General features: G+C 42.6%; 1 protein-coding gene across 11 annotated transcripts in view; it reads left to right on the top strand.

The window, feature by feature from the left end:
• LOC138651477 (voltage-gated potassium channel KCNC1-like) overlaps positions 1 to 18,081 on the top strand; it is a 123,297-nt gene that overhangs the window by 53,218 nt on the left and 51,998 nt on the right. For all 11 annotated transcript variants that reach the window (XR_011315499.1, XR_011315498.1, XM_069741724.1 and 8 more), the window contains exon 2: positions 5,899 to 6,832. Coding sequence is in view for 9 of the 11 variants with exons in the window: in XM_069741724.1 (XP_069597825.1) it covers positions 5,899 to 6,832 (934 nt within the window). In the remaining 2 variants the exon portion in view is untranslated. The remainder of the gene's footprint in view (positions 1 to 5,898; positions 6,833 to 18,081) is intronic.

Here is an 18,081-nt window from a genome sequence, read left to right as displayed (position 1 = left end):
GACAAAGACCCATCCCACTTCCTGTAGATAGACAAAGACTTGCCTGCACTTCCTGTAGAGAGATAAAGACCCATCCCACTTCCTGTAGATAGACAAAGACTTGCCCGCACTTCCTGTAGAGAGATAAAGACCCATCCCACTTCCTGTAGATAGACAAAAACCTACCACTACTTCCTGTAGAGAGCTAAAGACCCATCCCACTTCGTGTAGATAGACAAAGACCTGCCACACTTCCTGTAGAGAGCTAAAGACCCATCCCACTTCCTGTAGATAGACAAAGACCTGCCCGCACTTCCTGTAGAGACACAAAGACCCATCCCACTTCCTGTAGATAGACAAAAACCTACCACTACTTCCTGTAGAGAGCTAAAGACCCATCCCACTTCGTGTAGATAGACAAAGACCTGCCACACTTCCTGTAGAGAGCTAAAGACCCATCCCACTTCCTGTAGATAGACAAAGACCTGCCCGCACTTCCTGTAGAGAGACAAAGACCTGCCCCCATTTTCCTGTAAAGAGACAAAGAAAAAAACCCACTTCCTGTAAAAAGACAAGGACCCACCCCCATTTCCTGTAAAGGGACAAAGACCCACCCCTACTTCCCATAGAGAGAAAAATACCTGCCCTCCCTTCCTGTAGAGAGACAAATCTTAATATTTTGAGCAACAAAGTGCAATCCAAATTGTAGCCAAACAGTTGACTCTGTTAAGACTGACTTCAACATTGTGGAAAAGAACATTAGGCTTCTATATAAGAGGAACTTATGTCTGGGGTCTTATGTCCCTCATTGAAAAGTTGTTAGGGGGCAGAATACAACATTCAATTGTCCAGTGATGTTCAAAATATGGAATTGAAGTAGCGGACTATTGTCTTCAATAAACCATAAATTGAAAAAAAAAAATCTAAAAAAACACGAAAATATTTATTTTGATTTGCAAAATTGTAGCTGGTAATTTAGAATTTTTTTTTCTGTGTAATTGTCTTCTCCTTGTAACTTTCCAAATATTCGTTTTGCACTAATTTCAGACAATATTTAGTTCCATATGGGACTACTGAAGAGAAGCACAAGTAGATTTATAAGAGTCGGGCGCTCCCAGAAATGCAGAGATTTGTGCAGCCAATCAGTGCAGTATATAATGTGAGAACTTGATCTTTACATTTGGGTTTTCGTAAAGACCCAAGACATTGGTTGGCATTGATCTGTTTTGATTCTTACCCTTTTTTTTTTTTTTTCTGGCAGAATACAAGACGAGCCTCTTGGGAAAGCCCAAAAAAGCCTCTTGTGCTTTCCTTTAAGCAGCAGCGTTAACTAATTGAAAACAATCCCATCCAGACGTTCATATTAACGGCCAAGTAAATGAACGGCAAAGCCTTTGACTATTAGGATTGCAGATTCCCTTCTCGTTGAATACAAAAAAAACAAGTGAATAACTAGGATGCGAAAATATCAAAAACGAGAGATTATTTTAGACACCAAAAAAATGTACTGTTAACGCAAATCCATAATAAAAATATATAATAATAAACCTTCCCATCTTGAACATTTACGACAATTCCAAGTTTCAGAACCCCCATAAAAGGGAAGGGAGAAAGCTGTACATGGATGGCCATGAAGCGGGTCCAATATCTATAAGAAACGAATAGTCTATCCTGTGGTTATGCCACAATTGTCCTATATGGGAAAACCCTGTAAAATGCACAACAGGCACCGCCCCTATTATACAATTAGTATCTATGATGATATTTCATCTTGTCCAGCCCTCTGTGTCATAAATATTGTGCGGCTTATGGATAGTGGGTGGCGAGGCTCCTTATAGCCACTCCCCCGCTTAGCAGACCTCCTTTAGGTCCCTCCCATGCATTAACAAGGCACCAATTTAAGGGAACAGGCTACTCTGATTTGGCATGTAGGACTTTTGGGTTGACCCCACCTGCAGGAAGTCTGAGTTTTCATTTCTTTCAAGCTGCGGAAGTCACTAAATAGGATTTATGTCTAGAAAAGGACATTAAAGGGGTTATATCATTTAAATAAGTTACTGACTTACATACCAATCGGGAGGAGTCACACCAGAATTTTTATCGAAGACGGGGAGCTTTTATCCCTGTGGAAATGTGATGGTATGCTATTTATACTTAAAGGGGTTGTCCCTTAAACAACATGTAATAATAGATTAATGTGTGATCCGTAGGGCAGGTGCAGAGCATCGTGTTATTATCAGCCCGAGGGCGATCCTACCAAACATCTGATCGCACTTGGACCCAATTCGGAAATCCGAAATCCCAGCATGTCCGATATTTGGATCGCACTCAGCCATGCAAGGTAATGAGTGCGTAGAAACCATCGGGCTGCACTCGGATGACATCTGAGTGCAGTCCGGTTTCCACGGACTGACAGAATTTTTAGATTAGAGATATCCTAGGTTATCAATTGTTATGTATGGAACAATCCCTTTAATGAATCTATATTTTTCCAGGAGGAACAATAGACGAACAGCACAATGCAGAGCTTTAAAAAGATGTTGCAGCATAGTTATTTCATAGGGAACGTACTGGGCGATGTGTTGGTTTAGGAAAGAGTCAGACGGGCCGCACGGTTCAGAGGAGGATGGCAACACAATGCGCTCACTATAGCTACATCCCTGATTTCCATATAATTGGGGTCTTTATAGGGTGCGGATAAAAGAGGAAAGCAATATTTAATAGAGGCCAAAAAGCATCCACGTTTTGGATAGGTTCATCATTCCTTACCTTAATGAAACCAGGTATAATGAGACAGCGCAGATTACATACTTTATTCATGGAGTCGGAAAAGGAAAAATTACCCAATGTACAAGGCCTATAATCAGCGGCGAGAACCTCTTTATTTATCAGTGTTTTGACTGTTTTGTCAGGGTGCGAGCGCCTGCACTCATTACATTCACCGAAAATGTATTCACGTGCGGCGGCAAATCTGGGTGTGCGCGGCTCAAGTAGTATTTTACGGCTGAATTTTTCAATGAGAATTTTTCTAACTCGTGCGGAGTTAGACCTGTGATGTATCATTCCTAATAAAGTTGATACTATTGATTCTCCCTGAACGAAAGGTTCCGCAACTTTGTATCACGATTTCGCAACTTTGCATCACGATTCCGCAACTTTGTATCACGATTCTGCAACTTTGTATCACGATTCCGCAACTTTGCATCACGACTCTGCAAACTTGTATCACGATTCTGCAACTTTGTATCACGATTCCGCAACTTTGCATCACGACTCTGCAAACTTGTATCACGATTCTGCAACTTTGTATCACGATTCTGCAACTTTGTATCACGATTCCGCAACTTTGCATCACGACTCTGCAAACTTGTATCACGATTCTGCAACTTTGTATCACGATTCCGGAACTTTGCATCACGATTCCGCAACTTTGTATCACGATTCTGCAACTTTGTATCACGATTCCGCAACTTTGCATCACGACTCTGCAAACTTGTATCACGATTCTGCAACTTTGTATCACGATTCTGCAACTTTGTATCACGATTCCGCAACTTTGCATCACGATTCTGCAACTTTGTATCACGATTCTGCAACTTTGTATCACGATTCCGCAACTTTGCATCACGACTCTGCAAACTTGTATCACGATTCTGCAACTTTGTATCACGATTCTGCAACTTTGTATCACGATTCCGCAACTTTGCATCACGACTCTGCAAACTTGTATCACGATTCTGCAACTTTGCATCACGATTCCGCAACTTTGTATCACGATTCTGCAACTTTGCATCACGATTCCGCAACTTTGTATCACGATTCCGCAACTTTGTATCACGATTCTGCAACTTTGCATCACGATTCCGCAACTTTGTATCACGATTCTGCAACTTTGCATCACGATTCCGCAACTTTGTATCACGATTCCGCAACTTTGTATCATGATTCCGCAACTTTGCATCACGACTCTGCAAACTTTGTATGACGATTCCGCAACTTTGTATCACTATTCTGCAACTTTTGTATCACGATTCCGCAACTTTGCATCACGATTCCGCAACTTTGCATCACGACTCTGCAAACTTGTATCACGATTCCGCAACTTTGTATCACGATTCCGCAACTTTGTATCACGTTTCCGCAACTTTGTATCACGATTCCGCAACTTTGTATCACTATTCTGCAACTTTTGTATCACGATTCCGCAACTTTGCATCACGACTCTGCACCATTTGCAACATCTGTGCTTGCTGTCAATGAATGGTAGCATTCGTCTTCACATCTGCCACTCAGTAATTGATCCGTTTTGTTTCCTCTTTACTCCATCCTTAACGATCAGTAACGTAAATATTTACCCAGCGTCGATCACTTGCTACAATGTATCAGGGATAAACGGAATTCAGCCGCTTTAGCTCATAGAGGATTCGTTAGAATGACAACAAAAAAAAAGTCTTCTATGAGGAATTACAGATGTAGCAAACTTTACCTTGACATTCCAATGCAATTAGTGTCAAGTTAAGGTTTAACCATTCACATTCTGTGCAGGCCCTGCGCTTCCAGTGTGGTCTATCAACGGTTAATTTATTACACTCTCGACCCTTTAAACATTTCGGGCGTTATTCACTGGGGTTGGAAAACCTCTATGCAGGATATGGACATCTTTGGGGCACTTTTTTTTTTTTTATTTAAAGTAATGTATTTTCAGCTAAAAAAAGAATTTTTGTTATTGAATTTTATTAAAAATGTAGCAGCGTTTTTCTTCACGTACATTTCTGGCTGAGAATCCATCAGTGAGCTCGTCCCGATAGAGACCCATCTGCCTTTTTTTTTCGGACTTCTCAGATGATTTTCCAACTTTGTAGGGCGTCGGGGAAAGACAGATAAATGAGTTGCAAACTCCCCTTCAGAACGAGCTCACTGAAGGTTTTGCAGTTAACTCAAAAGTCATAATGAAACGAAATAGGCAAAAATTATTTTCAACCCAAACTGTATGCGTTTAAGTAAATAAAAATAGTTTCTGACTGTGTCCATATCCTTTATCACACAACCACAGAGGAAACGTTTAGGTTATGTTCACACAGAGGAATTTTAACTGTGAGTATTCCAGGCTAAAATCCACTCACAAACCATTGTCCGTTTGTGGACTGCGAATCCATAAAAGAGATCCGATGGGTTAGCCAACTTCAGATTCCTTTTTCAAACACAGTAAAATTCCACTATGTGAACATACCCTTAGGAATTAGCTGTGATCATCAAGGACCATTAATGTCATTAACGAGGTTTCGTGCCAGTCTAAAATAGTGATGCCTCAAGCCTACTGTGTTTACAAATTGATATATAAAGGGAAAAAAAAAGCTCCTAACCTAACGGAAATCCTAACTCTATGACATTGGATCATATTCCTGAATATGTCAATGCCGCATCACCTTGGCGACTGACTAGAGCCTTTGACCAGCCAATGAAAGAGTTATCATTACCCTTAAAGGGTTAATCCCATCCTTTTTACAAACAGGTACGGTCGGATAGTGCTTGTCCAGACAAGCGATTTTGCAATTTACCGCCTGTTAAAATTTTGAGCCGTTCTTGAGATATTAACTACTTCTTAAGACAGGAGCGGCGGTCGGTCTCCTAGGGAACGAGCTGTACAATGAAAGAAAAGTGTCAGTATCTCGAGAATGGATGGAAATTTTAACATGCAGTAAATTGCATAAGTGCTTCTTTTGACGAGCCCTATCTGATAATATCTTTTTATGAAAATGAGAAAAAAAAACACTTTAAGTGATTCATATACCAGGATGTTTTACATAAAGGATCCGTCCATAGCTGTGGTTAACTTGTTCCATATTATGTAGTTGTGTTCTATCTTATGTCTTGTGTCTATGTCTTTTGTATAACTGTATTCTCTTGTTTGTTTGGCAGTATATCGCCTTTGCTTCCCTGTTCTTCATTCTCATCTCCATCACAACGTTTTGCCTTGAGACCCACGAGGCATTCAATGAGATCATCAACAAGACTGAGACCACCACACAAAACAACATCACCAAGACGGAGATTATATTAGAAGTGGAGACTGAACCTTTCCTCACTTATGTAGAAGGCATGTGCGTGATATGGTTCACCTTTGAGTTTTTCATGCGTGTTTTGTTCTGCCCTGATAAAATGGAATTCATTAAGAGCAGCTTAAACATTATTGACTTTGTGGCCATTTTACCTTTCTACCTGGAGGTTGGCTTGAGTGGCCTGTCTTCCAAAGCAGCCAAGGATGTCCTAGGTTTCCTTCGCGTTGTCCGATTTGTTAGGATCCTGAGAATCTTTAAGCTCACCCGACATTTCGTTGGTCTCAGAGTCCTCGGCCACACTCTGCGAGCCAGCACAAACGAGTTTCTCCTTCTTATCATATTTTTGGCACTTGGGGTTTTAATCTTTGCCACCATGATATACTACGCGGAAAGGATCGGGGCCGAGCCTGGTGACATTACTGGCGCTGCACACACCAACTTCAAAAATATCCCCATAGGGTTTTGGTGGGCTGTGGTCACAATGACAACTTTGGGGTACGGTGACATGTACCCAGTGACTTGGTCGGGTATGTTGGTGGGTGCCCTTTGTGCGTTGGCAGGTGTGCTAACAATCGCTATGCCGGTCCCTGTCATTGTCAACAATTTTGGAATGTACTACTCCCTAGCAATGGCTAAGCAGAAGCTACCAAAGAAAAAGAACAAACATATTCCGCGGGCTCCGCAACCTGGATCACCTAATTACTGCAAACCAGACATGCAGTCTCCTCATAGAAGTGCGACAGGAGACGCCTGCCCCTTAGCTCAGGAGGAAATCATAGAGATCAACAGAGCAGGTAAGAGGAACGCGTCAATGAATGAATGATATTGAATTCCTTTTATAATGTATGGAGTTAGTAATGGGATAAAGGATCAATAAGGAAAAATGTCGCAACGATAAAAAGCGGGGTAGAAATGAAAAATAAACAGAAGGCAATGTTCACACCATGTTTGAAATGTACTATTTTGTTTCTGCTACATTAGAATATACTATGAATTTTCTGCATTTTTTTTTACATGTTATCATTTTTTGGGGTCACAATCTCTTGACATGGATCTTTTTTTTTAAGCTTTTTTTTCAACAGAGGAATCTAGGAATGAACACCCCCCCCCCCCCCCTCAAAAAAGTGAAAAACCTACATCATGCTGAGTTTTGAAGGAATCGCCAAAACCAGTAAATTGCAGTCATCGTAATGCGTAGGGCAGGATATACACCCTGTATTATTATTTTAAGGATAGGTTCACAGTAGTGATTAGAGTTCTGTTTTCTGTTCCAGGGTGGGCCATTTATATGGATAGACCTGGGTGGGCCATTTATAAAGTTGCGTCCAAAATGGCCGACTTCAAAATGGCCGCCATGGTCACCACCCATCTTGAAAAGTTTTCCCCCCTCCCATATACTAATGTGCCACAAACAGGAAGTTGATGTCACCAACCATTTCCATTTTATTTAGGTGTATCCATATACATGGCCCACCCTCTAGAAACAGAAAAATAGAACTCATGAAGAAAACAGATTCATTCCGTGAGAGACAGAAACAGTGCCAGACGGACCTAGGGTCTGTTTACTTTCTGTTAGAAAGATAGATCAGATAATGTACTTTTTCTTCAATTGAAAATGACTGAGAAGCTCTGATGCAAGTGTGAACCTAGCGGCATCTAGTTTTAAAGGTACCTTTCGTCTTATCTTAACCTTTAAGGTGACCTTTAAAGAGGACCTGTCACTAAATCTAAGCGTCCGGTATTTGTACCTATTTTATTCCTGCTGCTCCCCCGGATATTCTGCTTTTTATTTTGTTAAAATCCGTTATACGGTTCCAAAGATATGGGTCTTTGTATTTCATGCTCACAGGATCCTCTGGGGCGTGTCTTTGCATAATTATTCTGTGAGCCACGCCTCCTTGGTAAAAACTCTTAACGGGAAGCTCTAAATAAAAAGGCCCGTATTTCTGCAACCGTATGGCGGATTTTAAAATAACAAAAACCGGCATACTCAGGGGAGCAGCGGGAATAAAATCAGAGCAAAAACGGGACACTTTTTACAAGTCATTGCCTAGGACTTATTTTCCACTTTCGCCAATGCTCCTGCTCAAAGACCGTACATGCAGCACATCATTTTTCCTTGCACAGGCCTTACCCAATATATGTGTCGTACTGATTGATGTCACTTGCATAAGCCGCCTGAAAAGCATACGCGGTGGTGTAAACAGTGAGCATGCACTATGAGAAAGCGATTCAGTGTCCCCACGTATGTGACCTAGACATCACACATAGGCTCAGTATGAGGAATATCACAAGCATGATGAACGGCACATGATTGTGCACGTTCCCACAAGAGGTGACTCATGAGCCGTGAGTACGATGAATCCTTGAGGATATGAATAAGGATGCCTATTATGAAAAATCATAACATTGGCTGATTTAAATAAATAAAAAGCCCTGAATAAACCCTTTAAATCCTCATCTCCTTCAGTTAATTGATCTCCCCATGAAGACGACCGCTTCAGCAGATGACAGAACAGGGACAGCCCAGGAAAGTAGAGCGTGTTCTATTTTCCTCCCTCTCCATGTTCAATCATCCTCCTCCTTGTGGAAAAATCTGTCGTTACCCCGTTCATCTGCCAAATCCACGATTAAATAGAAGAGACATTTATACATAAGACCTGACATGAACCCTGGTGCTTGTAATGGTGACCCCCGCTGTCCTGCTGTCCGAGACATCCTTCAACTTCTTCATACATCTCAATCTGGTAATAAAGGGGACAATGTTGAGACTTGATGCAATGGTTGCACAGATATCAAATGTTGATCAGATTTTACCAAGAGGGTCTTCTCGAGTTGCATTCCAGTAAAAGTAAACGGAAATAATGTGTGTCCTTTATTTCAGGAGTTGTTAAGCCCCCATACCCCTTAGCCGATGATAGCTGCCAGCGGCTATCTTGCCCGACTCTTCCATATTCTCTGCCGAGAGCTCCTGTGTTCTCTACAAGGGAGACATCTCTGGTGGTGGTGGTGGTGGTGGTGGTTTATCTCAGGGAGAAAAATCGACGATCAATCAAAAATGAGACCTGCCGGATTCTCAACTACCCCCTGACAATCATCTTTTGGGGGACTCCACACATTAGGCTGTTGGACGAATCCATTGATATCTGTGGATTCAGCCAACGATAGTCAAATGCGTATGGGGTGTTTAGCGTTGGACTGGGACTCTATAGTTCTCCTTTGAGGTGTCATGGTGGTGCCAGAATTTGGAAAAAAAATTGTGGCTCAGGTTGTTTAGGACATGCCAAGATCCATTATTTTCTTAAGGAGTCCGATTATCCAACATCACATAGGCATGGCTAGAATTCATGTGGCCCCTTGCCACTGTCGTGAAGGATCACCCTTAATAGTAACCTGACCGGTAATAAAGTAATGGAACCATAACAACTTGTACTGGAACACAACCAAAGGATGGATCTGAATTTCGACAATGAAGAACACACATAACTGAGCTGGACGGAAGAAAGGAACAAGTTTATGACGAGTCTGGGCCTTGGGTCCTTGGTTCCTCAGAAATTGCTACGGCTGGCATAACTGTAGTTAGATCCATGCATAATATATTATTCTCCAGTGGTTCCCCTTTGAAAAGAATGCAATTGCAGACCAATAAAGTACTGAACATAGATAAAATGTCCTTTTTCTAGGCGCAGTGTACTTTTTACTTTCACCTCTCGCACCAGCACACAGTCTCACTCCAATATCTCAACCTCCGCGGCGTATCTGGCGATTTCCCTCTGTCTCACAGTCCCTGTCCTCTTACGCATTCTGTCCAAGAGTCAGCCTAGTAGGCAATCTCACTACATCACATTGTTGGCCACACTTCACATACACAAACAGTATGGCCGCCTTTTTGCCTTTGATTTTCATTATGCTAGCACCACCGTTTACCATACCCTGTCCAGTATAGATCAGGACTGTACGACGAGGCCACGCAACCTATCTTTTGGCCCACAAGGACTGGAATATTCCTCAGCTTCAATATGACCTAACGCCAACCTTCCCTGGTTTGGAGACAAGTACTGAAAACCCAAAATTCGTCCAAGTATTTGGTGGACTATTCTCCAGCAGATACTCCATAGTTAAACTAAGGATACTTTTAAGCTCCCAATACACATTAGACTAATATTGGCTGAACCCACTGATAACGACCGGTCCGGCCAACAGTCTAATGTGTGTTGGAGCACAAGACATTTTATTGTTGGGGGAGTTAAGAATCGGGCATGTCCGATTTCGGACTGCTGATCAATTTGCCCTTTCTGACGTATAAGCCACAGTCAAACATGTTTAACAGTGGTTCTTTCATATAAAACACAGGATCGCTTGGACAAATGAGCATTTCCGCGAATAAGAAAGACATCAGAGAAGGCTGCCGGTTAATATTTAGCCTACACAGAACCTGAATATTTAGCCTACATAGAACCAGAACATTTAGCCAATAGTGAACCAGAACATTTAGCCTATAGAGAACCAGAACATTTAGCTTATAGTGAACCAGAACATTTAGCCTACACAGAACTAGAACACTTAGCCTAACAGAACCAAAACATTTAGCCTACACAGAACCAGAACATATAGCCTACATAGAACCAGAACAATTAGCCTAACAGAATCGGAACATTGAGTCTACACAGAACCTGAACATTTAGCCTACACAGAACCAGAACATTTAGCCTAGCAGAACCAGAATATTTAGTCTACACAGAACCAGAACATTTAGCCTAACAGAACCAGAATATTTAGCCTACACAGAACCAGAACATTTAGCCTGACAGAACCAGAATATTTAATCTACACAGAACCAGAACATTTAGCCTACACAGAACATTTCTTGCCAACCCCCCGCCGTCAGATAGACTGCCTCATCGTACTGTTTTCCTCTTCAGTGTATGCCTTCTCAGCACCACAAACACCACGGGCAAAACTTCCAAGTCTTCTGCTCACTGCCCCCACAATCACGGCCTTCAGTCTTCGTTGTCTCTCTGCAAAGGTTAAGCTCACCGCCACTGGTGAACAGATCTTGGACTATTTATTGCACAGGTCCTCAGCACTAAAGTCTAGACCCCTACGTGGCTTGTGCCCACTCCCTTGGACTAGTGCAGAACCACTTCCGTTTACAAGTTCTTTGTTGCCACCTCCTGACAGCATGGTGGTGCAATCTTATCAGTATTACTACACGACTTTCCTTAGCTATCACCGGGCTCTTTTTGGACCAAACCATTCTCCATCTACCCTGAATATGTCATCATATAGTAAAGGAAATTTGGGCAGGATATTGGCCACAATTAAGGATCATGCACTCTCCATTCGCATGCACTATTATCTCGGCTTGTCACCTAACGGTTCTAAAATGATAATGTAGAAATCTTCATCCCAATCTGATTTTTGGGTGGCACGGAATGTTATGTACTAAGTTGTTACCACATGCAACATTACTAACAACGTAGGACATCTCACTTGACATTGTGGGTCCACCATAGTCACCTAACCCTACTGACCCTACAAACCAAGACTTATACGTGGTTTATTGGTGTTTGTAAAGGATATCTCTGCATTGCAGCTTCTCCACAATGGAAAAGGGCATATAAATCAGAGTCATCATAGTCATATAAATACACTATGATTCAGAGTTCAGGGTGAGACTGGATCAGTTATCAAAGGGACCATGTTTCACATAAATTCACCAGCGCTCATATTAAAGCAGAAATTCAATAAGCTCGGGAAAATATTGGAAAGAATGTGAGCAAAAGCAGACATTGCGTAAAATGAAATGCCCTAATATACTCATTTAGTTGGGTTTTGGTGAATATCCATGCACTGGGACCCTCCGCAGTTGCAGGAGTTGGGTGGGGTGCCCGGGCTTCAGCTGCACACGTAGGTAAAAACAGGAATAATGTCTCTTCACTGGATTATTATACATGTGGCATATACCATGGCAAAAACAGGAAAACAAACAAAACAAAGCAGTAACACAAAGCACAGTCCTTGTAGTAGCCTGGATCCACCCGCTCAGGAATAGCACAACACACCTCTCTGGAGTTAGCCTCTCCAGACACACTGAACACCCATTGCCCCGGAAGGACGACTATTTAAACCCTAGACCACACCCTTGGGTGGAGATAAGGTGGACATCCTCCCACCCACTCTATGGTTGTCTGCCCTTAAAATGACAGATTAGCCCCTCTCAACACATACTGTGCCGGAGCAAACTTCTGGGTTTCAAATCACTGAAGCTAACAGCCTCAGTGAAACGTATCTCCCCTCCAGCACTTCGCCAGTGACTTTGTCACACTATATATGCAATTTTCCACTGTATCAGTGTAGGTTGACCTGAAATCCAATGAATCAGCAGCACAGCGGGGAGATATAAGCCGCAGCAGACGTTCCGTTTCCTCCATGTTGGAGTGAGCGTGGAGCACGGCCATCTGTGCACATGGAGCGGTATCTCACAAGCCACGAACGTCTGAGTGCAGCTTCCAGTAAGGTGAAACTGAGACATCAAACCTAATTCATTCAGAGAGAAGTAACTATTTCCTACCTCCGCATGTAAGAATCAGGGACTCACACTTCAGAATTTAAAACAAGTGCTTTAATGGTTGGTGTTTCTTTCCTTCTTAAGTGCTCATTTTCCACCTGCCCCTGGATATAGACTCTTTGTTTTGTGTAGTCATGGGTAAAATTCAAAGCAAGGAATGAATCGCCTACTTAGTTCCTGCAGTTTTGTAAAAGCACCTCTTTGCTTCCAAGCCTCACTTATGTACCAAGGCCAGAGACAAAGCCAATGAGCTACACTATATGGACAAAAGTATCGAGACCCCTCCGCACTATCATCTGCAGGAGCTTCTATGACCCTCCATTCTAAATTTATAGGTATCAATATTGAGTCAGTCCCTCTGCAGATATAACAGCTCACGCTGGTCTGGGATGGAGTTCTACAAGATTTTTGAGGGGTCTATGGGAATTTTTGCCTCTTCATCCAGAAGAACATTTCTGAGGTCAGACCATGATGTTGGGGAGAGACCGGGCTCACAGTCTCCATTCTAGTTCATCACAAAGGTGTTGGATGGGGTTGATGTCCAGGATCTGTGAGGCCGGTCATGTTCTTCCACCAAACTCCTCCAACCTTGTCTGTCTAGGCCTTGTGCACTGGGCACAGTCATGGGGAACAGAAAAGGGCCTTCCCCAAAAGTCCCATAAGGCTGGAAACTACAATTGTCCACAGCATTGTCCCTGAAACTAACAGGCTGAGGCCGACCCCTGATAACAGCCCATAGCATTATCCTCCTCCACCAAACTGTACAGGGGGCACAATGAAGTCAGGGGGTAACGTTCTCCTGATATTCACCAAACCCAGTCTCCTCCATCAGACACCGGATGGAGAAGTGTGATCCGTCACTGCCAGAACACGTTTCCTCCAGAGTCCAGTGGTGGCGGCTTTACACCACTACATCCGACGCCCGGCATTGTGCTTGGTGATGTAAGGCTACATGCATCTGCTCAGCCATGAGGTTTTTTTAAGACTTTTGAGCGTTTTTTTCCACTTCAGGTTTTGGAAAACACCTGATGGGAAAAAATAAGGTGCATGTCATTTTTTTTTTTAAATGACTCCAAACAGCGCACTATCCAATCACAAGGCTGCAAAAATGTTTCAGGAAAAATCTCTTCCAAAGCATTTCAAAAACTTCAGGAAACAGAAAACTCTTCCAAAATCTTCCCCAAGGCTATTTGCACACACAGCATCTTTAAGACTCTGGTGGAGCTGCAAAGTTTTCCAGGGCAAAAATGCAGACGTGATGCACATATTTCTATTAAACTTTTCCTCTGATGGTTCCACTCCTGGTTTTGGCTTCCAGATACTGGGGAGAGAAAGCTGTCGCATAAACAATTGTATATTTCATACAAAACCCCAAAAATGGGTAGGACAAAATTGTTGGCAGCTTTACAAACTTGTGATTAAACAACTTTGCTTCAAGCATGTGATGCTCGATCAAGCTCACCTGTGGCAAGTAACAGGTGTGGGCAATATGAAAATCACACATGAAACCAGATAAAAAGGTGAGAAATTGACTCAGTCTTTGCATTGTGTGTCTCCATGTTCCACACTAAGCATGAAGAACAGAAAGAGGAGAAGATAACTGATTGTCTGAGGACTTGAGAACCAAAATTGTTGAAAAATATCATCAATCGCAAAGGTACAAATCCATCTCCAGAGATCTTGATGTTCCTTTGTCCACGGTGTGCAACATAATCAAAAAGTTTACAACCCATGGCACTGTAGCTAATCTCTCTGGATGTGGACGGCAGAGAAAAAATGATGAAAGGCTGTAATGCCCAATAGTCCAGATGGTGGATAAGCAGCCCCAATCTAGTTCTAATGAAATTCAATCTGTCCTGCAAGCTCAGGGTCCATCAGTGTCAGTGCGAACTATCCGTCGACATTTGAATGAAATGAAACTCTGTGGCAGGAGACCCAGGAGGACCCAACTGCTGACACAGAGACATAAAAAAGATAAACTGCCAAAATGTACTTAAGTAAGCCAAAATCCTTCTTGTGGACAGATGAGACCAAAATAGAGCACATCATTCTTCTGTTTACCAAAAACAGAATGAGGTATATGAAGAAAAGAACACAGTACCTACAGTGAAATATGGTGGAGGTTCAAAGATGTTTTGGGATTGTTTTGCTGCCTCTGGCACTAGGTGGCTTGACTGTGTGCAAGGCATCCTGAAATCTGAAGATTACAAAAAGGATTTTGGGTCACAATGTAGTGCCCAGAAAGCTGCATTTGTGTCCTAGGTTATAGATCTATGACAATGACTCCAAACATATGTGAAGAAGCACCTAGAAATGGATGGAAACAAAGTGCTGGAGAGTTCTGAAGTGGCAACAATGAGTCCGGATCTAAATTCAAATCAACAGCGAGATCTTAAAATTTCTGTTGGAAGAAGGCGACTTCACATATGAGACATCTGGAGCAGTTTGGAAAATAAGAATAGTCAAAAATTCTGAAGTTTGCAGATGGGTATAGGAAGCGATTGACTGCAGTTATTTGTTCCAAAGGGTGTGCAACCAAATATTAAGTTGAGGGCGCCAACAATTTTGTCTGGCCCATTTTGGAGTTTTGTGTGAAATTATGTCCAATTTGCCTTTTTCTCTGTTGTTCTCTGTGGGTTTTTGTGTTGTTCCAATACACCCAAAGGAAATAAACCTGTGTATAACAAAAGATATGTAATTGCAATAATTTTAAAAGAGCAATTCGAAGGGTGCCAACACTTTCGGACATAACTGTATGCTACAAAAGTAGCTTGTTTTCACATGTGTTATTGATTTATGAAATAAAAATGAATGCAACGGATACACTTTAAGAAAGACGGATTTCAGTAGAAGCCGAGTCCCTTCATTTTTGTAGCACGGATTCCATACCGTGTGATAAATAATAGACTGCACATATCTGACATCCACTGGGATATGCATGCGTCCTTCAGACTTAGCTGTAGGATCCGTGAGCGCCAGGCTAAGGCTGAACGCACACAGAATTCCACCGGAGAATAAGATCCCATCCCCCTCGCCGCGGTAGTATTCCGTGCACCATCTCAGTGTCTTCCCAGCTACACCAACCCTGCACCCAATAACGCTACACAATCAATATTGTATGGGTTGGACGCCATTACATCTGAACCAAGACATTGCATCTCCGGGAGAAAAATGAATGTCTATGACTGGAAACATTTGCTCAGTTTGACAAGGCAGCTGACCGGCTCTCCACCGCGGATCTATCATAGGACGGACAGGACATTGTTTTCTACGCTGCATCAATTTTTTTCCCCCCCGAAGATTATTTTTTTCTTATGAAACAGCTTAGCAGCCACGTAATATCTTCAGCCGGAGTATCTCCGGCCCTGCTGTGTGGCTTTCAAAGGAACCAGGGAGTTAATTAGACAGGAGTGTGAAAATGCCGCAGTAATAACCTGCAGGGAAGATCTTATGCCGTACTACATAACTGCTGCTGTGAACGGACCTGTCCGACATAGCAACAGTATCTATGGAGGACTCGACCTGGGGCTTTAACTGTGAGTGACAGTGAAAACCCACAGATCATGCGAGAAGCCGGAGCCGAGAGAGGCGCGATGCCTGATGAGAATGTTCCCAAAAACAATGTTAGAAGACGACGATAAATCATCCGTGTACTGGCTGTGAATATCAAGGAGTCAACAAAACGTTCCAGAGCAAAGGGATCTTGTAGCACGCGAGACACGCTGACTCTAGGGGGTCCTGAAGACCTCATATAAAATTAAAGGCAGCAAACATTTCTCAGGTCTTCTTACAAGGCTAATGAGCGACTCTTCCAAAACCGCAACCAGATACCAGGTCGTTAGCCCTACACACCGCCTCATGATACCAGGTCGTTAGCCCTACAAACCGCCTCCTACCTGACGGCATCAGCAGCTCCTCTTTTGATTACGACATTGTGTGACATTCATCAGGCCGGCTAATCAGAGGTGGAGCTGCCAATGCAGGCAACTAGGGGGTAGGTCTCAGGACTTGCTAATGGTCCATGAATGGAACCATTTTTTGGGGGGTGCTCAGTCCAAAAAGAGACTAGGAGCTCCCTGGTTTCTTGTCTATGATGATTTATTTGGGTCAAGGGGAAGTTTGGAGCAGGTACTTGCTCTCCTTCAGGAGGCCAACTAGGTATTAAGTGTTAGGGTGCTTTCACATTACCTTTAGGGACACGTTTACTGGTCCTGTTCGCTGGTCCTGTCACCACATACACCTAGATGCCATTTTACTTTAGGTTCGGACATATGCCCCGAAGAGACCAGTTAGCGTGAACCTAGACGCAATGTGAAAGCACCCTTATTGCTCTACGAAAAATAGAAGGCAAAGTATATCTCTCCAGAGGTAACAAGCTGTCTGGTACGTGTCTCCTATAGAAAGCAGCTCCCTATAACATCTAGATGAGGAAAAAAAGATTTGAAACGTCCTTGTTCAAGCATCCTCTTCGGTACATGGCAACTGGACACAGAGCACTGATGTGGACGATGGGCCAGGGTAGTGCGAATCTTTTTGCTCATCTCTACTGCAAGATAATGTCAAAGATACAAGGAGCCTTTCAATACGACTTAGGGATATTATCCAGGCTAGAGACACATCTTCAAACAACTGTTTCAGGGTACAGTATTTGCTTCTCATCGTTGTAGGGCCAGGATTGACTGGGTTACTGGTATGTCCTTAACGTAGCTCTTGGTGGACACTGGTGAAGAGATAATATAGGGTTCCAAGGAAAAAAAAGAATACAATAGTCCTCCAAAGAAAAGAAACTATCTCGCAAGTGTCACAACTTGAGAAAGATCTATGTAGGTCAGTGTTTGACCCTTCAAGCCTTGGTACATGACCAGTGATATTACCCAAATCAATGGCCCATCTACAGGACAGTAGAAGAAAATAGTTTGTGCCAACCCTAGGAGTTACACACAATGAAGACTGTAGATCCCTTTAGATGTATAGTAATACTTTCCAGAAGAACATCTCTTTGAGAAGGACATCTGCAGCAGATCTTTCACTTCCACCATATGTTATGTATACTTTTCCAATAGAATTTTAGGTAGTTGTCTTATAGTTGGTGTGAATCGGTTCGCGAGTCCCATTCCATTGGCCACAATAGTAGGCAGTGGCTGCTGGAAAGAGAGCAAGAACCTCCTCTTACCTGGTGGTGTTCACAGCTTTTCTTTTGATTAGCAGGCAAAGTCATGCTGCAGCAATGATGTTGCGTCAAGCCAGCTAACCATATAAAGAGCCATGGATGCCATCAGGTAAGAGGCTCTTCTCCTTTTCCCATGTACCAGCCGCAGACTACAGACCACTGTCATTGCCGATTAAATGGGATGGTCAAATAAATTTGCATCAGTTCTATTCTCAATGATCTCAAGATCCTAAAACATCAACCAAATTATTATAGACCAGTTAAAACCATGGAAGGTGAGCTTCTATGAAAAGCTACAAACA

The sequence above is a fragment of the Ranitomeya imitator genome, chromosome 10 (genome assembly GCF_032444005.1).
Source record: "Ranitomeya imitator isolate aRanImi1 chromosome 10, aRanImi1.pri, whole genome shotgun sequence".
Taxonomy (NCBI): Eukaryota; Metazoa; Chordata; class Amphibia; order Anura; family Dendrobatidae; genus Ranitomeya; species Ranitomeya imitator.
Note: the sequence above shows the minus strand (reverse complement) of the source record. Positions and strands in the feature narration are given on the sequence as shown.